Genomic DNA, 21,094 nt, shown 5'->3' on the forward strand with positions numbered 1-21,094 from the left:
CTCATTTTTTTTCTTTTTTGACCTGATTTTTCTTGTGCAGCAAGATAATTGTATAACTATGTATATCTATACTAGATTTAAAGTATATTTTTACCATATTTAACATATATTGGATTACTTGCCATCTAGGGGAGAGGGTGTGGGGAAGGCGGGGAAAATTGGAACACAAAGTTTTTCAAGGGTCAGTGTTGAAAAATTATCCTTGCATATGTTTTGAAAATTAAAAAACTTCAATAATAAAGTAAAAATTATTTAAAAAAAGAAAAAAGGTCTTTATCAGAAACACTCGCTGTAAAAAGTTGTTTCCCATCTTTCTGTTTCCTTTCTAATTATGATTGCATTGATTTTGTTTGTGCAAAAACTTTTCAATTTAATGTCATTAAAATTATTCTTTTTGTAATTCATAATGTTCTCTGTATCTTGTTTGGTCATAAATTCCTTCCTTCTCCAAAGGTCTGACATGTAAACTACCCCTTCTTCTCCTAATTTGCTTATGTGTCACCCTTTATGTCTAAATCATGAACCCATTCTCATGAAGTGACTTTTGAAAGAACAGCAAAAATCATATAGTTCCCCAATTCTAACTATGACACTTATCATACAGGACTGAACTCGGCAAAACTCGAGTTACCTGAATGGTGGCGTGCAAAATACACACGCGCGCGCGCGCACACACACACACATATACACACGCAGACGCAGACACGCACGCGCACACATGCACACGCACACACGCACGCGCGCGATTAAGGATATTCCCCGGAGTGGTTAATCTTAAATTTTTCCCGCCTCAAACCTCTCCAGCCTCTGTCACTCTCTCTGATGACCTTGATTCCTACTTTTCTGAGATTAAGACCAGGCCATCCGATCTGAATTTGCTGGACCTTTCACCTCTTCCCCTTAACACATGTTCCAATGTGAGTTTTCTTCAGACCTCCCCCGGTATTTTGCAACGTTCTCTTACTCAGGAAGTTCTGTTTTGTACTATAGTTACCTCTCTGTGTAGCTATTAGAATGTAAACTCCAAGAGAATTGGGTCCCTCGTGTCAAAGATATTTACTGAATTGAAAACCCCAGTCTTTAGCCCTTAGTTTGCCCTGATCACCAGTCCCTCTTTCCAAAGCCTGCAGGGCATTTTTCAATAAATTCTGTATAACAAATTGCACTTCTCGGAGCGAACGTTAATCTCCGAGTGAACTCCAGTCCCTTTTCTCTTAGCTCTAACGCCCGCCCTTCACTCCCGACTACATTTCCCAGCATGCCTCAAGACTTTTTTGCGTGACTCAGGAAGTTGAAGCCTTTCGTAGCCGGGGCTGGCGCAGTGATGGCGGCTTTCAGAGGGCCGGCTTCCTTTTGGCTCTGCCGAGCGGCATCTCGGGGCTCAGGACTTCTAGGGGTCACAGCCCGGCTCCCGTTTTCGCCCTCGGCGGGGGCTTGCGGGACGGGGCCATCTTGTCGTCGGGTGGGCTCCGAGGCTAGTAAGTGTTTGAGGGCTCACTCCCGGCCTCGCTGCCCCGGGTCGTCCGCGGGAGGCTCTGGGTTCGAATGCGGGTCCTGCAGCTTCCGATTCGCCTCACCTCCGAGCCTTGCCTTCCTAATCTGTGAAGTGCGGTCGGAGGAGAGCCTAAGCCCTTAGCTGTTTTCCCCACACCTTTGAATGACTTTTCCGAATAACGTTTTTAATCCGTAACTCCTCAGGATGGCTAAAGAAACCAATTCTATTGAAATACAGCGTGTCCTAAAAATCTTAGTGCAGTGGTGAGCTTCGGTTGCTTAAAGTGAACATAATAGTATCAAACCGCACTGTTTCGGGGACGTGTTGAACGGGAGAAAGGAGGGAGGGAGTTACAGCTCTCAGGTTAAACCCCGGGGTTCTGAGCTTGTTCTGAGTGCGCTGTTCTCCCGTGAGGGCCGGAACGTTACTGAATGTTTACGCCTTGGTGCAGGAGGCTGGAAAGATGAACCCGGACATAGGCACTCTCTGCTGGAAGGAGGGAGGGAGTTACAGCATCCCATGTTATGTGCGACAGTCAGTGAAGTAGAAGTTCTTGTGGAACAGTCTCGCATTTTCCATAATCCGGAAATAGACACAATTTAGTCTTTGGTCCCTCTGCTTCTGAAAACCCGCCTGCTTTTCTGGAAATTCTAAGTGCACGTCTTGCTGCAGTCTAACTTGCAGTGAGCATAATTTAGCTGGCTGGGGAAATGAGCATAGTGGTTTGGGCTTTGACATTGCCCTTTAGGAGTGGACGTAACTGATCAGCGGCCATTGCTGAGTTTTTCAGATTTGCCGGCGCATTGGGTCAGGTACATTCACAGCATCATCTTTTAGGGTTTTAAATAGCTCAGCTGGATTTTCGCCAGTCTTACTGTTAGTGGTGCTTCCTCAGATCCGCTTGGTTTCAGTCCTGAGGATCAGTGACATTGTGCTGATCGGTGCTGTTAAGATCTTTCTTGTATAGTTCTTTTGTGTTTTCTCGTCACCACTTCTGTTAAGTCTCCACAATTTTTATCTTTTAGCATGCTCATTTTTTGCACGGCATGTTCCCTAGAAGTCTTATTTTCTTGAAGAGATTGCTTGTTTTTCACATTCAATTATTTTCTTCAAATTTTTCTGCACTCCTTTTTATAAAAGCCTTTTAATCTCTCCTTGCTGTTCTCTGAAATTCTGCAGTCATTTGGGTATATCTTTCTCTTTCCTTAGCTATTTGTAAAGCCTCATCAGACAACTATTTTGCTATCCAGTGGTACATTGAAAAATATATAGTTATAGTGACTTACCACAAAATTGTAACAATGGTCTTGTTTTCCTTTGATACAGCTGAATAATTGACCTACATGGGCTCACAAAACTGCTTTAGGGAGTAGGTTTTTGTTTCTTGAACTTCATATCATTTTTCTCTGGACATGTTTTTGTTTAGATGCCACTTGTATATTTTTGTGGAATTTTGTTAGTTTGTATTTAACTGAAGTTCATTTTGATAGGCTCATGTTGCTCTGACGCAAAGAAGCCAGAATTCACAGATGAGGAAGTTCAAAATATACTCACCAAAATGACGGGTTTGGATTTAAAGAAGGTTTTTAAAGCAGCTAAACAACCACTCAAGCCACCAACATATAAGCTAATGACAGAAGCACAACTGGAAGAGGTAATCAGATGTAAATAAATGTTACCAGGAAATTTTAATTGAAAATAATTTAGGTTGTTTGGTGCTCTAATGATACTATATTTTATTGACGTATTTTGGTTCTATGTCATCCAAATTTCTCCACATATCCATAGCCTGCTTTCCTTTCCTTTTCCTTTTCCTTTCCTTTTCCTTTTCCTTTTCCTTTTCCTTTTCCTTTTCCCTTTCCCTTTCCCTTTCCCTTTCCCTTTCCCTTTCCCTTTCCCTTTCCCTTTCCCTTTCCCTTTCCCTTTCCCTTTCCCTTTCCCTTTCCCTTTCCCTTTCCTTTTCCTTTTCCTTTTCCTTTTCCTTTTCCTTTCCTTATTTACCAGATATATGCATGGGTAATTTACAACACTGACAATTGCCAACCCTTTTATTCTAATTTTTCCCCTCTTCCCCCTCCCAAGATGGCAGGTTGACCAATACATGTTAAATATGTTAAAGTATAAATTAAATACAATATATGTATACTTGTCCAAATAGTTGTTTTGCTGGACAAAAAGAATCAGACTTTGAAATTACATTAGCCTGTGAAGGAAATCCAAAATGCAGGCAGACAAAAATAGAGGGATTGGGAATTCTATGTAGTGGTTCATAGTCATCTTCCAGAGTTCTTTTGCTGGGTGTAGCTGGTTCAGTTCATTGCTGCCCATAGCCTTCTTTCAAGAATGATAAAGAATTTAAAAATTCAGCAAGACTAAATAGTATACCAACTAAGTCAGACATATGTAGTACTTTGTACTATTGATATCAAGTTCAAAAGAAATGAATTATTGATTTAGAAAACCACAAATGAACATTTTTTATATTATATTGTATTTTTATAAACATTTCCAAATTCATTTTAATCTAGTTTGCACTAATGCTAAGCAGTTTAATACTTCTCTTCATTTGTCATTTCACGTCTTTGTAAAGAAGAAAAGGACATTCCTTCTTGGGTCCATTTATTCTTTGGGGCCAAGCTTAATTATTCTAATTCCACAATGTTCATTTTTTATTATTTTATTTTTCTTTTCATCATAGTAAGTGTGTATATTCTTTTCATAGAGTTCCATTTTCTGTAGAAAGTTTTGATTTGTGAGTGCAGGGCATATAGTATATATAGTTTTTTCTGAGGGGCTTAGTGTAGAAAAGCTGGAAAAAAATGAAAAGAAAATGATTGAAGATACCAAAGTTGATATATTCTTGCCATGTCTGTTGGACATGCATTAGTTTTCAACTAAAAAGCAGAATTTTCTGCATTATGTCTCCTTTCCTAGAAGTCTGTCTTATTAGCCACTTCTCAAAAAACATTGGGGTATAAGATTTCTTATTAATATCTAGTCTTACCACTGAAATTTCTGGTTCTAAATTGCATTTAGTGATTTACTGCCTGAAATAATGCCCTAAGGACAAATTTGGTGCCCTTGCATCTTTTAAGTTGCCTCTCTTCTTGAACATATTCCTGCTTTTTATATTCATATTTGATTAACACACATTAACACAAAGAGATAACAAAAACCTATTTACCAAAAATTCTACTTATGCACATGAAAAGAAAGTTTTGATTTGTGACAGAATTGCTTTTTACATAATTTGTTATCATTTTTAACAACTAATTTTCAGTTTTAAAGTTAATAAATCAATGTTTTTGATTGATCTTTTGGGCTACTTCATTGTTCAATTACTAATTCTTGAAAAAAATATTTTATTTTGTAGGCCACAAGACATGCTATCGAGGCAGCTAAAGAACGGTTAAAAATGCCTCCTGTGCTGAAAGAAAGACAGCCTATAAATGATGTATTAGCAAATGATAAAATCCTTGAAGGAACTGAGACTTCTAAATATGTGTTTACTGATTTAACATTTAGCATTCCACATCGTGTGAGTACATCTCTTAAGGACCATTATTTAGAGATTTGATTGGCAGTTTGGGGCTGAGATTTAGGAATCAGTGTCACTTGATCTTATTTTTTACAATATAGCCAGACCAAAATTAGTAGAACTATGTTAATTCACTAGTAAAAAGAGCTTATATAGCCTTTTGATTTCTGGATAATTGGAAAAGTGTAATAGATTCAGAAAGCAAAAATTGAATCCATTTTAGAGTAATCAAATGAATCTTGCTGTAATGATTTAGACTACCGTGTATTCTCTTAATATTAAAGATCATGGCAGTCTCAAAATTGAGAAGTAAAATGTACAGAAGCTTCAAGAAAAAGATGTTATTTGAAATTGAGAGATAAATAAATATTTTATTTATTACATTTACATTTGGAACATTACTTATGAGTTGTATAAAATACAAATCTAACTGAGGAAGAAAAATAAAATCTTGCTAAGTCCTTGTCATTTTTAAAATAACTACATTGCTTTTTAAAATAATTACACTGATTGATCTTTTACAAAAGACGTTGACTACAAATTAGTATAATAAAAGAATTTAATGAGAAACTGAAACTAAAAATAAATCCTTAAATCTCACCTTTGATTTGTTTTCAATTATAGGAGCGTTTCATTGTTGTCAGGGAACCAAATGGTGTTCTACGCAAAGCTTCCTGGGAAGAACGAGACAGAATGATACAAATCTTTTTTCCAAAAGAAGGTCGTAAGATTTTTCCACCACTAATGTTCCAGGAAGAAAATCTCCAGGTAAACTGACTTATCTCTATCTCTCTGTCTGTAGCTATCTTATAGTCTCTCCATTAGCATCTGTGGATTTGTGTCTTTATATAGATCTGCATCATGACAAACTGCAGCAAATGTGGATTATTGTTCAGCTGTATGTATTCTGTTTATATAAACATTTTAATTAGTTGATAATCATTGCAGTTATAGTCTTTATCACAGTTTTTAAGACTGTTTTTCAAATTTGCAAAATAACTACCAATATTATCAGTATTCACATAATCTCAGATCATTCACATAGCTTTGGGATTAGTATCCCCAATGTGGGGCAAAATTTACAGTCTGTAATCTACAGACTCCAGTTTAGATCCTTACTCTGAAACATACTAGTTTTATAACCATGTAAAAACCAGAGATTTTTAAACCTCTGATTCTCCATTTTAAAAATGGGTAATTTGCATTCCTTACCCCTAGCCATTGTTGTAAGGAAATTATCTTAGTTTTAGAGAGCAATACCGTTTTTTTTTGTCCAGACCTGTGATTGAATATTTGTGATTTCCTGTTATAGTAGGAAACTCATAGTGTGAACATTTCCCACTACTGCAGATCAATAACTCATTCATAATATATTGTTTTAGGGAATTGCTTGGGACATTGATGGACAAAATTATTTCTCTATGGTGTATCAGTGACAGTCTTGAATCCTTGTGTAAGACTAGCCCTTTATTCACGGTATCACACTGCCTTTTGAATTCTTAATATTATTATTTTAGTATGTGTATATTTGAGTGCAAATACAAATCATTGAGTTAGAGCAGTTCTTGATCAGCTCTGTTCTCTTAATATAACTGATCTGTTGCATCGTTCTAGATTTTGTTCAGTCAAGATCGTCACGAAGATGTGCTTAATCTCTGTGTTGCACAGTTTGAGCCAGATTCAGCTGATTATATTAAAGTGAGTATGTTCAACAGTTTCAGAAAAGACATGGAATTTGCTTAAAATATCACTTGTAAACATCTGAATTCCAGCAAACAGTGCTTGGTTATAAATTTCAGCAACAAAGAAATCGTCAGTGATTTAGAGCTGGGACAAAGTTGTGATTCTTACATTTACATATAAAAATTCAAAAATATGTGGCATTTGCCTTCTGACTTCATAATATTTGGCTTGGATAGTTTACAATTTAGGCAACCTTGGCAGCCATCTACTCTAACCATCCCCCACATGATCTCCATTGCATCATACCCAGCAAGTATATGCCCCCCAGAGAGGAGAGCCAACCAACTCTTAAGGCAGCCCATTTCACTTGGAAGAACTCAAGAGTTAGAAAGCTTTTTCTGATCTCAAACCTGGAAAGGGGCCAAGCAGAGCATCTTTGATGCTTATTTCACAAAACAGTCCTTTGGATATTTGAATACTATCATGTTTCCCTCCTAAGTTCTTCTTTTCTCAAGTCTCATTATTCCTAGTTGAAGGTAACATGGTATAGGGAAAACATGCATTGACTCTGGGATCAGAAGACCTGGGTTCAAATGATACTTTTGTACCATGTGTACTATGTATGACCTTGAGCAAGTCCCTCATTCTATTTGGGATTCAGCATCATTTGTAAAATGAAGAGTTTAGGTGAGATGATTTCTGAGATCCCTTCAGCCCTACATCTATGATTCAGTTATCCTGTCATCTTATTGTCATTTGACATGGACTCAAGATCCTTTGATATCTTGGTTGCCTTCTAGATATTCCCTAGTTTATTAGAGTCCTTCCTAAACTTTGTCACTTAGAATGGAACAGCGTGCTTTACAAATAAGACCTAGCCAGGGCACCACTGTTCTAAATTTTCCAGTTCTGATTTTGCTATCCATTGTATTAGCTCTCCCTCCAAGCTTTGTTTTATCTCCAAGTTTGATGAAGGTGTCATCATTATTTTTCTCATCATCAACAAAATTTTTAAACAACATGGCCAAACAAAACCTTGGGGCAGTTCACCAGAGATAACTTTCAAGTTTTCATTGAACTAAGGTATTTACTCTTTGAGTCCAGAACCCACCTAATTATATTATCTAATCCTCATCTTTCTTTTTTCTACAAGAGAGTTGTATGAATTATTTTATAAAACGTTTTGCTGAAATCTAGGCAATCTCCAGCTATAACAACCCTGTCATCTGTTCTTTTTGATCACTGTCTCTTTGTTTAGATGATAAGCAACCATCTCTTTAAGGAATTCCATTTAGACAATGGTTTTATTTTTTACTTTTGTTTAGGTGTTGTTTTTTTTTTTTAATAATACTTTTTTAAAAATTAAAGCTTTTTATTTCCCTTTGTGATTTAAGTTCTTAATTCTTAAGTGTTTCTCATCCCTTCTGAGTTAACCTGCTATAGAATTTTAGCCCCAAAGTGTTTCTGACTCGAGAGTGCCATCTTTTGTAGTTGTTTTTGTTTTGTTTTGTTTTTGAGAAGTAATTGGGGTTAAGTGACTTGTCCAGAATTACATAGCTACCAAGTATTAAATGTCTGAGGTCACATTTTTGAACTCAGGTCCTCCTGAATCTAGAAACAGTGCTCTATCCACTGCTTTTAGCTGCCCCTAGCTCTTCATTTTTTGAAGAGTGAAATTATAATTATAGGAAGTCAAAAAGTTATTAGTTGTTTAATTTTTGTCAGAAAGCTCTAGCAGATGTCAGGTAATTGAAGTCGGTCCCCAAGCATAACTCAGAGGTTAACTAACATATCTATAGTTGCATGGCTAGTTTGTGGCAGATGCAGATCTTCATCCCAGGTATCAGGACTGATACTAGTTTTCTGTCTCCAATTTTCTGCTTCCCCATTTACAAAATGAGGATATTAATACTTGCATTATGAACCTCAGAGGAAAGTGCTTTGTTAATTAGTGAAACATTGCATAAATATGAGCTTTTGTCATTAACATTATAAATATATTGTTTTATTATGAGTAGGTTCATCACCAGACCTATGAAAACATAGAAAAGCACAGTAAATATGACGTTTTGCGTTCAACAAGACACTTTGGTGGAATGGTGTGGTATCTAGTAAATAAGAAGAAGATTGATGGTTTGCTGATTGACCAGATTCAGAAAGATTTGTAAGTAAGCTCTTCTATAAGCAATTGACTTTTTCTATAGAGACATTAAAGCAAATCTTTAAGTAGGATGTTGTTTCCTTTCACAGGTGATTGGATTTTCTGTTTTGTGTGTTAATATTTTTATAACACTCATAGAGCTAATCAAGTACAAGGTTCACATACTAGTATGAACATTCTTAACTTCAAATCAGTAGGTATGCTTATGTAATATTTGAACAAAGTTTAATATAAAAGATTGTGATAGCTTTTATTTCACTCTTTTTTAGTTTCTAGATAGGTTCTGTAATATTTTACTTTAAAAATCAGTGAATACAATATCTAGAATGTAGCCATCTGTTCTTTGTTGAAGATCTTCAGTAAGGGCAATTATCTCCTTTTGGAGGTAGTTTCTCCCACTTTAGGATAGTTCTTAAGAAAAATTTGTTATCGCATGAAGTATATCTGAGATTATATCTGAGCCTAAGATAAGGCTATACAGTTGCTGGTGCTCTTAATGACAAAAAACAAGACTCATATATCAGATTTATTTTTTGCTTTGCATAATTTAGAGTGCTTAATTCCCCTTCAGATATAGTGATTTTAAATGGAACTATTTTTAGATTCTTTGGAGGAAATCAATGAATATAGCTTCTCCTAATTTTAAAATTGAACTAGATAATGATATGGCCCTTATATTTCAGTAGCCTTTGTATGGGAACAAACATTAGTCTGAAAGAGAGAAGAACTATTTCTTTTCTTTTCTTCTTCATTTTTTGCTAAGGCAATTGGGGTTAAAAGTGATTTGCCCAGGGTCACACAGCTAGGAAGTATTAAGTGTTTGAAATCAAATTTGAACTCAGGCTCTCCTGACTTCAGGGCTGTTGCTCTATCCACTGTGCCACCTAGCTGCCCCGAAGAACTATTTCTTGACATGTCTTTTGGCTTTTCTTAGAAGCACCAAATTATTATAGCAGGAAAAAAAAATTAGAAATTTTCTTTAAAATTCCAATTCAACAAGTTAGCAAGTCATATTTCTAGGAACTTTCTGTAGGGCAGGAAAGTTTACAATAGCCATATAATAAGTAGGCTGGTCTTATCTTAGGGGTTGGGACACTCATTTTGAAGAGCAGGAATGACCTGAGTTATTACTGCTCCTTTGTAAGATGATGTTGTTTTCCTGTGCAGAGGAGAGAAATGTTTCTGTCTCCAGAGTGCTATCTGGATCTAGTGCTTTCCTCAAAAGAAAAGGCAAAATAAGGGTAGTTTGGGAGTACTGCTTTCTTTTTATTTAAAAAAAAAAAAAAAAAAAAAAAAAAAAGGAAAAGAAAATCTGAAACATAGGAATTTGGGAGTAAGAGAAAAAGATTTGTAATTTACTGAACCCCAAGTGTTGGTTCTTGTATTATATCTGTAGAGCTATAAGGCAGCGAATGATAGGAAAATATTGGCATATGAAAAGTAGATAAGTGTGATTAGGTGTAGTGGAAACCAAAGAATTTTAAATGTTGGGGGAAATTTTGTCTTCTTTTCTAAAAGAAAAAAAAAAAATTATTGTGTCCTTGAGTTTGCTTTGCATAGTATAAGCTTTGTGCTGTAAAGAACACTAGTTTCTGTGCTGAAACCTAAGCACTACATTTGGATTCCACTAACTAGGGCTGTAATCACCAGCATTGTTTCTTGGTGCCTTGGTTTCCTCATCTCACAGAATTAGAAAGTCAAGAGGTGAAAGGAATCATAAAGATTATCTAATCCAATTGATTGGTCCAACTCCCTTAGAGATTTGGAAATTGAGATCTAGAAATCATTGACAGAGCTGAGGCTGAGATCTGGGCTTTTGAAAGCCCATTGCTTTTTCCATTTGGTAGGGGGAAAAAGAAAAAGAAAAAGAATTTAAATAGTTCGGATAATTCATGAACCATGATCAGTTAATAGAAACCTTTATCTGCTCCACTTCCCATAGGGATATTGTGGGCGGGGCGGAGTGGTGAGGTGGTGGGAAGAAAGAGAACCCTATCACCTTGTTTAGGTAAGGCATCAGTCCAGCTCCGTTTCACCCCGGCAACTAATTGAGTCCTTTCAGCTTGCCCTTGTCTCAATGATACAGATTTGTTTGCCAACTTAACTTGTTGTACTTGGTGCACAATTTTTAAGGTATTTTATAAAGAAAAGATAATTTTGATTAATGAACATCTTGGCTTCTGTGATGACTTTAGAACCTAACCCCCTACACTGGATGCCAGGATACCAAACCACATTTCTTGCCAAACAAGATATAAGCCGTTTACAAATCGAAAGCTAGAAGTGACCCGGGAGGACCATCTAGTTCAACTTTTTACAGGTGAAGAAACTGAACCTAGAGAAATTTACTGACTTGCCTAAGGACACAAGTACTATTAGAGGCAGTACTAAGCCATGTACATGGGCAATGAAGAGTTCACCTCTGGCTTTGCCCATTTTGTTGCCAAAGTAAAAGCAGATGGGATATGGTTGTTGTGGCAAGGTACCTGTGTTCATATTTACATAGGAAACTAAGGGACAAGTTATATTCAGGTGCACTTACCTCCTTCCTTCCTAATATCTCTCTTCCTCTCCAACTTCCAGCCCAACTGCTAATCTCTTATGAAATGTGTTCCTACCATCTAGTGCTGGTGCTTGGTTGCATATTTAAATAAAAAACAGTATTTTAATAGGAAAACATAAAGCATGAAGCAATATTTTTTATTATTATGAATGACTAGGTAGATGTTAAATGTTGATTTGTGTCCAGCTTGCATACAAATTGTGGGAGTTGATTAAAATGTAAAACTTTAATTTTCAGAATGGATGATGCAACAAGTTTGATCATTCTGTATCACATGCTCCATCCAAATGGACACTCAGCCAAGCAAGCTAAAGAACAAGGGGCTGAGGGAGTGGACTTAATTAAGGTAAGTTATATTATTTCTTGTCTTCAGCATGTTGATTATTAATCAACAGTTTCAGATAGCTTGAGTATTTTAGAGACCTCATTTTAAAGCCACTTTAAGAAAAGGGGTGGATTTTTGTTAATTTGTTGCTCTTAAGACTTGATATTTTCAAAAGCACTAGTTAGTATTTAAGTGGAGAAATCAACATCAGTTTGAATATTAGAAACATACCCTTCTTAGGGAATAATGCATGTACATATTCTTTAACCCAGTGGCTGAAGTTTGCTAAGCTGGAAATTAGTACTTTTTTACTACTGTTATTGAGCAATATTCTGGGGTAATTAGGAGACTTCATGTATGGTTGGAGGAAGAATGTGAAAGAGAGGAGAGGAGGAGGTCTTGTGTACTAAGCATTTTCTAATTGTGCTTATACCATAATTCAACTCTGTTTGAATGCATGTTTCTTCAGATAAAAACAAACATGAGCATTGAGAAAGAATTTTTGTATCACTCTAGTGGTAGTTATACAATTTAAGATGGATCATATAATCTGAGATACACTAAGAAAAGAAAAATGTGGTCCTTAGTAGAAAGGACAGTGTAATCTGATATAATGGAAATAATAGATTCAAGTGCAGAAGAACTAAGTTTCATTTCTGACTTTGCCTTTTAACAGCAGTAACTTTGGGCAAGTCACTTTAACTATAAGTAATGAGATTTATACTGTTACTTTGCAGGGTAGTATTCTTAGCAATCCATTGTAACAAATCTGGGTTTTCTACCCTCCCCCTTAAAAAAGTAACAAGAGGAAATCAAATTGAATTATACCTTCTTTACAACTTATCTTTTGATGTGAATAGTTAGTCCTCCATCAAATCATGATTAATAAAGTGGTGTTACATAACATCTTCCAAATTCTTGGAGTCCATAGTTTAGAGTTTTTAATTCAGTCTGAAGGCAATGGCTTGTTGCAATATGTTTGCTTTTTTCTTTTCCTCTTTCATTTATGAAGACCCATCACTGTAGTACTAGAATTTAGAACAAGTATTCCTTAATAATTTGCTTGTGGGGCTGGGAGCAGGTAACATGTTCTGTCAGACTTAAAGTAGTATACTGAGCCTTGTTCATGAAATCCTTCAAACATTAGAAGCCAGAAAATGTGGAGAAAAAGCACATGTTCTAAAATCCAAAAATAGATATCATTTTCTAACTTTTGTTTCTCCTGCCAAACAGGTCTTTGCCAAAACAGAAGCACAAAAGGGAGGATACATAGAATTGACTTTACAGGCTTACCAAGAAGCATTAAGGAGTCATTCTGCAGCTTCCTGAAGAAGTTACTTAAATAAATTTTCTTTTTATTAAATATTGTCATGATTTGTCTTGCTTTCACATTGAAAAGAATGTGATTAAAAAATCAAGTTTAATTGTATCAATTTAATTCTTATTAAAAAGTTGTAGATATTTTCTATCAAGTTAAAAAGAAAGGAAAATCTTACAATCTTTTTTATGGCCTACCAGGAAAAAACTGATGCTTCTATTTCAGCAGTCAAAAAATATCAACAAGGATAAAAAGATATTGAGAAGTTCTTTGTTGATTATTTACTGTAACGAAAGGAGTTCATGTCAGTAGAAAAGGGGTAATTCAGGCAGAGGCCAGGGTAGAGACAGTAGTAGGGTGTTTGAAGAACACATACCTGGTTGTAAAGAACAGCAGGGTCAGGGCAAGATACAAGGATAGGTTATTAAGTAATCACTCTTCTTCTTGAACCCTCAAATCCTGGTCGGATGTCTAAGGTTTTATTAAATTCTTAAAATGAAATTACCATTTTATAATTGGAAGGTATGAGGAGTTCCATTCTAATCCAACATTAATATTTATGGACATTTTTCTCAAAACTAATTTTTGCTAATGTTACATTAGTCAAGCTATGGTACACCTGTTGTGTACTAGCCATATGTTGTCAAATTTATAACCACTGAGTTAAGTGTGGTTATACCAGGATATACAAGATAGATACAGGGTGATTTGGGGGAATTTAGGACTAGCAGCAATTGAAAGAAATCAGGAAATGCTGCAAGTAGGTGGTACATAAGTTGAACTAAGACCAATTTGGCTGGAATGAAATATTCGTGGAGGCTTGCAAAGGTGTAATTATGGGAAGGCAGGTAGAGGCCACATCACAAATTGTATTCAATAACAAACGATATTTGATCATTTGAAACTAGGGAAGGTACTTGTTTCAGGTCACACAGGACATAAAGTAGAAGATCCCTCCCTCCCCCAGGTGTTGACTAAAGTCCCATAAGCTCTCTTCATGTCATCCCAGGGTCAGCCCCATAATAGTTTGCTTCCAGAAGGTTCCCCCTTAAGTCTGTATCAGATTCCAATTTGACAATGCATTGTCTCATTTTTACAGTGATACCTGTTGACTGGTTGCCATAATAATCATCTTAAAATGAACACTTTGAAGTCTTATTTTCAGGGTAAAAACAAATTTTCAGTTTTTTTTTCTGGTAGCAAAAGTTAAGACTTTTTTTTTTAATCCCTGGAAACATCCAGCCTGCCAAAGCTCTATAGTATTAACTTGATGTTTCCTTCCCAGGGAAAGACATCAGCCTCAAGTTGTTTCAAGTCCACAAACCAGGCCACAAAGAAAAACAGCTTACTTTTGCAAGCTAATTAGTGGTAGAATTAGAGCCAGAACTCAAAAGTTTTAATTCTCAATCCATCATACTCATTTTTTTCTCCTGTTAAGTCAACACCTTGGGGTAGATGGAGGAAAGGGGTTTTATGGAAACCCATTTGCAGTTCTGTCCCCACCCTCCACACAAACATTTCCATTTATGTATATTTAATTCTTTAAGTACTAAAGTCTTTCCCATCTGAGCTTCACTGAGCCCCCATCACTGAAGAATCCCAATGAAATTCTCAGAATATGCTCCTGGGTAAAGAAGGCAGTGAAGAAAGTATGTGCTCAGTCACTTTCTTTGTGAACTTGGGCCACTGGACCATTCTTCCTTATTATGTATCTCCAAAAACTAACCACAAAACTAAAAGTTCTCAACTTTCTTATTAAGGAATCTTCTTGACTTAGGAAATATAAGATGTGAAAGGGACTTAAGATTCTTGGAAGATAGAGTCCAGGTAGCTATAGAATTAATGGGGAGTGGGAATGCTTCTCATTTCTGACTTTTCCAAGACATTATTTAATCTCTAGGATGAAGACGAGATTTCCTGGTTCCCAGAGAAACAATAAGGGTTTCCTCTTTAATTCTTTCATTTCATTCAATTGTCAGAACCAGAACTTGCATATATAGGTGACTACCTATATGTATAGGATTTTCCTGCCCCAGAAATAATTCCTAATTTGTTTCACGGTGTCTGAATGTTTTTAATTAGTTTTAACTTTAGGCACTGATCCTTGTTATAACACTACATTTATCAGCTTTGGGTCAGTCTTAAAGCCCTATATAAATGTATGTCTTTTACAATAAAATTAAAGTTCTTTTAAAGAGCACAGTATAACAAAGGAAGAGAAAAATTTCATTCAGAATCGAGGAATTTAGAAATAGAAGGGTTCTTATACAATTCCCTCCTTTTACAGAACAAACACAAACAGGTGCCATAACTTGCCTGTGCTCCCAGAGCCACTTCGTAGTAGGCTGTCAATAGAATTCATATCAGCAATCTTCTAAGCAGCTATGCTAATCTCAAAACGCTTTTTTATATTGTGAACTCAGACTTATAGCAACTTTAGAGATATCCTGACCAATCAATTCATTTTATGAGTTAGTAAACTGAAATCCAATATAAATTCTTAGGGAAAGGATAAAAGTCAAATGTATGTAGATTTAGTGGCTACAGGGCAATATTAATAAATTAATAAAAATTCAATAGGGGGAAGGGAGTGGGAGGATGAGAGTGCAATTTAAATGCATATGGAACTCAACTATGCAGACAAACTACAAAGACAAATGAAGAATAAATATGATATACCAAAGGGATAATATAAATGTGTACTTCTGGCTAGTAACAGAAGGTATCACCTCCTACATAATTCATTTAAAATTTTACATTGAACCAAATGGAAAAAATTTAGTCAATCTATAGAAGAATAGATCAAATGTACTCAATTGCTCTGTCACTTTTCATGTGGTTTTTATAAAAAGCTATGTAACCACAGTGTTAATTTAAACCACCAGTTCATGTTACACATAAAAAAAATTTTTGGAAGCATCTCTATTAGTTGAAGAGATTTTATATGGCCTAATAACAATATGAAAAATTAGAGCCATGGTTCATTTTCTAGTTAACAAAATTAACTAAGAACACATAATGATTTAATATTGTATACTTCTGCTCCAAAGGGTCCAAAGCAGATTCTAAGTATAAAATTAACCTGGTTTTCATAGTTCAAAATAATGTGGTCCAGATTAAAAGTGAAAATAATACATATTTATGATTTGTTTGGTCAGTGAAATGAAAATGTTCAGTCATCCAAAATATCTTCATCCAGATTGATATCTGTTGTGTCAATATCCTCTAGATCCAAGTTATCCAAATCATCCAATTCAAGTAGACTCTGAGGACAAAAGACAAAATTAAATTATTTTCTCAAATGTACATCCACCAATTCAAAGTTTATGGTCAATAATTTGTAGAGACTCAGTTACATAAGACTTCAGACAATCAAGTCAACAACATTAATAGAAATCTCTAGAATCTCAAATTCTAGAGCATGCAGCCATTACAACCTCTTTCCCTCCTTGGATAGCTCTAATTGTTATTTAGTTCTTCCTTTTAGGCCATAGAACTAAAACAATCCTTAGCTATGTCTAAGCCATCCCTCATTTTATTCTCAGGTAACTAAAGCCTAGAATAGTTGAGACTCACCCAAAGAATTTTTGTCCCTAGGACAAGGAAAGGTGGAATAGAAAGAGGCTGAGGTAGTGAGGGTGGGAAGAGAAAAGATAAAGCTCCTTCAGCACTGGGAAGTTCCCACTATAAACTGCTGAAGGAAGACAGAGGGCCTGGATTAGGAAGGAAATCTGGAGATGTTGCTGTGAGCCTTCTAAAATATCCCACCCTGAGATAAAGCCCCAGTGGCCCTATTCTATTTACACTTATCTAAGATTACAAGGGTTATAATTACAATCCTGTAATTATAAATCTAACACTCAATCAGCTAGATTATACTGCCTGTTTTTTTTTAATCAAAACAAAACCAGCCACTTTGCGGTCTCTATACATTCAGCAGCAAGTGGTAGAATGGAACAAAACACTAGGCCTGAAGTCCAGAAGTCCAGCCTTAAAGACTTGCTAGATGTGTGATCCTAGGCAAGTCACTTCACCTCATTGCTTCACTTTCTTATCTGTAAAATAAAAATCAACAGCACCTATCTTCCAGGATTATTGTCAGGATCTGATGAAATAACTACAAAACGCTAAAGTCAACTGCTAGCTGCGTAGCTCAACAATCGACTTTTCTGGCACACAGGAACTTCATATAGCTCCTTCCTTTCTTTTCTATAGCTCTGTAATGAATTACACTGTTGCTGTTCTGGACAGTCTAGGCTCTTATGGCAGGACCACTTAACTAGGTGAGGCTTCATGTACCTAGGAAGGGCTGCAAGTCTGTTCAGAATAGACTCACTTTCAGATTTAGGGTAGGCGTAGTTATAGCATACCTTCTCGTCTTTTATAGCTGTAGCTGGTTCTGAACTTGCTGCATTCACTATGACTGGAGCAGGAGAAGTTGGTTCCTCTTCATCAAATTCCTTAAAGCAAAACAAGATGTATGTGCTAAGAAAATTTTAACTATTTATATAGCACATTAAGCTTTGCAAAGACTAACTTTATGAAAAATTAGTATAGAAAAGAAAAATGAATGTGGAATAAGATAGTGAAAGAATTATTTTTCTCCTCCATACCATTTCTTCCACATTTCTTTCTCTTTTGAGTATTTTTCCAGTCATACAAGTATGGAGCCTTACCTGTGACTCCCCATTCTTTATGTATAGTTGTTGCCAACTTGTTTTTTTCTTCTTTTCTAACTCCAGAACATCTCAAATTTATCCTCCTTTCTCTACTCACGTGGCCACCAACCCAGTTTGGATCCTCTTCCTCTCTCACTTAAACTATTCACTTCCTAATTGGTGTCCCTTGCTTCTGTCAAAATAATCTTTCTAAGGTTAAAATCTGGCTTCCTCTGCTTAGAAAACTTCAGTTGTTCCCAAATTTCAGAATAAAACTTTACAGCCTAGCATTTAAAGCCCTCTACAAGTTTGGCTCCCATCTAACTTTTCAGACATTTTATATCACTCCCTTTAGCACTAAGATCCAACCAAATTAGATTATTCTTCAAACCTCATGCTATCACTTATCTCCATGTGTTCACAAAGGCTATCACGAAATATACTCTACTCACCTCACCTCCACTTTAATAAATCTTTATACTTTTTTTCATATGCTTCCTCCTATACAAAGCCTCCTCTTCTTATCTATTTAATTAGAGGAATTCTCTTCTTCCTAAAATTGTCTATATTTCTCTCTCCTTCTTTGAAGATAGAACTGTTTTATTTTTGGTCTTTTTAGCCCTAAGACTTATGTTTATTGAATAAAATTTAGAAACTTCAATTAAATTTTTTTTTAAATTTACTGACATCTTTTGGTTTTGTATCACCTTCATTTCCTCTGCCTTTTTTCCCTCCCAAAGACTGAGCAAACCCTTATAACGAAGATTAAAAAACAAAGAAAAAAGTGATATCATATGCAATGTGAAACCAAACACAAAATTTTATAAAAAGGGGGAAAATGTCCATTATAACTCATCTTTAACTAGAAGCAAAATATATGTAAACTAACTGAAGAAAAAGGAAACAAACTGGTAGGTGTATGTATAATGGATTATAATACCATAAGAAACAATAAAAAGAATATTTAAAAAAAGCATGGGAAGACAGAGGAATTGATGTAGAATGAAATAGGAAAACAATTTATTACAATAATATACTGGGGAAAACAACCAACAAAAAGCCAAAATTGAATATTCTATAATTATAATGACCAAACCTGGCCCTGAAGAGATAAAAAAAATAAATCTCCTTTCTTCCTTTCCTCCCCCACCAAAACCCAGAGATAATATATGGAATACTGAATATATCTATCAAAAACAAATAATATTTTTTTGATTTTTTTATATATATTATGATATTAAAAATAACGTACAATGCTTTGTTCACTTCAAAATACACCACTCTCACCTGAGTCATAATTCCTGTTGGTTGAAAGCCTTTAGCTTCTTCCATCACATTTCTTTCTTCATTTGGCTATCACAGAATATGAGAATAAGTATGAATTATTCTGTAATCAAAGAACTTTAACTTACAATTCCAAGACGAAAAATATGAATCATATCATATTGGCATTCACATTTAAAAAATCCCATTTAGAAGAAATGTTTAATAAAAACCTGTCATAATTACAGAGTATAAACTTGGACTCTTACTAAATAAAACCATAAAATTCTTTTTTTAAACACTCACAGTGACAAGTGGATATTCTTTGGCAGGTCGCAGAGCTGTATGGGTCTCCTTCACATACTCTTCAACAATAAAAGCTTCTTTTAATCCAGGGAAAAGATTTTCATACTCTGTAGGATCAGCAAGGGATTCAGCTGCTTTCTGATTGACTTTTGAAAGATTCTCTCTCCACAGTTTGACCACCCTATAATAGAGGAATCAAAAACAAACTTAACAGTTTTCTTCTCTATTGTCCCTTGAAACATTCCTTCCCTTCTCAAATTAAAAGGTACCTTGAAACCTGGCTAGGTAAATATGTCCGAGCTAGGAAAGCAGCTTCAGGCAAACGTCCAGTTCGTATCAAGAGTTCCAGACAAGAGTCAAGCCTAAACAAAAGGAAAACTGATTTAATAGTATCAAGAATTAAACAAGACAATACCAATAGTTAACACAATACAAAAAAAGTGAATTTGAAATTTCAACTAATTATTTGCTCACACTAATAAATGAACCAGTACCTTATAAGTATAAGATGTTAAGACCAGTGTTGGATCCTTAAAATAATATGTATAAAAATCTATCATGAGGTTACTTTCAAATTAAATAGCGAAACAACTCAAAACTTGTCTAGGCAACTCAAGCAAAGTAACTGCCCAGGGTCACCCAATTATTATGTATCCAAAGATGGATATAAACTCAAATGTTCCAGATTATAGGCCTAGAAGTCTAATTACTGCACAATCAGATGCTTCAAGTGGCTTTAACTACTAGAGGTACTGAGTACTAAAACTAAATTTTAAAAATTCTTCCTCTAAAGCAAGGGTTTTTAATTTTTTCTTTTTTTTTATGTGCCATGAATCCTCTGGCAGTATAGTGAAACATGGCTCCCTTTTCATGTTTTTAAAAGCATAAAATAAAACACATGGGACTATAATGGAAATCATCATATTGAAATAAAATTTACAAAATATTTTTTTAAAACTTCAGGTTAAGAACTTCTGCTCCAAAGTCTTTATGAATACATTGTAGCTCATTAACTCAGTTCAAATATATATACATCACACAGACTGAGTAGAAATACCCACCTCCTAAAGAGGGTTTTGTTCCTCCTACCTCAAGTCTTTACCCCCTGGGTTTCTAATTTTCACTCACTTCACACTTCTCAGGAAAAAAAACATACAGAAAGTAGATTTGCATTTAACTGTTTTTAATCAATGTGACTGTTTTTGTGTACAGTACTTACTTTCCCTGTAGAAAATAGCTCATAAATGCCACATTGTTTTTGCCATCTCTCTCAGCACCCTCTGCTAGTTTATTCACCATACTAGCATTTCCTGAAGCAGTGGCCAAAAGCAACAAACCCCCATAATCTTGTGCATGGTGCAGACACTCCTGGGCTAAACCAAATTGGCATTTACTAATAGCAAGTTCAGCAAGTTGTTTCCACTTCTGTTCTGACTGCAAGGAAAAGACATTGCCTTTAGAAAAAAATAATTAACTTGCTATCATAACACTTAACCCATTAAATCTGTTATGAGAATGAAGATAAATTTGTATGTTTTCTGAATTGTTTGTTAAGCCAATTACATTTATGTGAAGAATACTTAAGCTAAATTGATAATAAATAAAAATCTTTTGATTCATATACATAAAATTCATTCAAATATGTAAAATAAATTTGCTGTTATAAGAATAATAAACAGCCTATTTTTATTTGCAATTATTTAGCAAAAAAGAAAAAGACATTTAACAGAATTTTCTAAGTAATTAGAAGGCAAAGAATTTGAATGCCCAATTTAATACTATTT

At 35.2% G+C, this 21,094-nt stretch overlaps 2 protein-coding genes across 2 annotated transcripts in view; one reads left to right on the forward strand and one right to left on the reverse strand.

Annotated features, from left to right (window-relative positions):
* Positions 1-1,289: 1,289 nt before the first annotated feature.
* MRPS22 (mitochondrial ribosomal protein S22) lies at positions 1,290-13,128 on the forward strand. Its single transcript, XM_074301656.1, has 8 exons — positions 1,290-1,478; positions 2,986-3,149; positions 4,869-5,033; positions 5,658-5,801; positions 6,648-6,731; positions 8,735-8,880; positions 11,678-11,786; positions 12,999-13,128. The coding sequence occupies exons 1-8, from the start codon at positions 1,325-1,327 to the stop codon at positions 13,092-13,094; spliced, it is 1,062 nt and encodes a 353-aa protein (XP_074157757.1). The 5' UTR covers positions 1,290-1,324; the 3' UTR covers positions 13,095-13,128.
* A 2,004-nt stretch (positions 13,129-15,132) lies between these two features.
* Positions 15,133-21,094, reverse strand: part of COPB2 (COPI coat complex subunit beta 2) — a 41,358-nt gene continuing 35,396 nt past the window's right edge. Inside the window, exons 17-22 of the mRNA XM_074301655.1 lie at positions 20,530-20,744; positions 19,580-19,672; positions 19,311-19,491; positions 19,029-19,094; positions 17,454-17,543; positions 15,133-16,348 (exon numbers count right to left, since the gene is read on the reverse strand). Coding sequence (XP_074157756.1) covers positions 16,256-16,348; positions 17,454-17,543; positions 19,029-19,094; positions 19,311-19,491; positions 19,580-19,672; positions 20,530-20,744 — 738 coding nt within the window. The 3' untranslated portion in view covers positions 15,133-16,255. The remainder of the gene's footprint in view (positions 16,349-17,453; positions 17,544-19,028; positions 19,095-19,310; positions 19,492-19,579; positions 19,673-20,529; positions 20,745-21,094) is intronic.

This window comes from Sminthopsis crassicaudata, chromosome 3 (assembly GCF_048593235.1).
Source record: "Sminthopsis crassicaudata isolate SCR6 chromosome 3, ASM4859323v1, whole genome shotgun sequence".
NCBI lineage: Eukaryota > Metazoa > Chordata > Mammalia > Dasyuromorphia > Dasyuridae > Sminthopsis > Sminthopsis crassicaudata.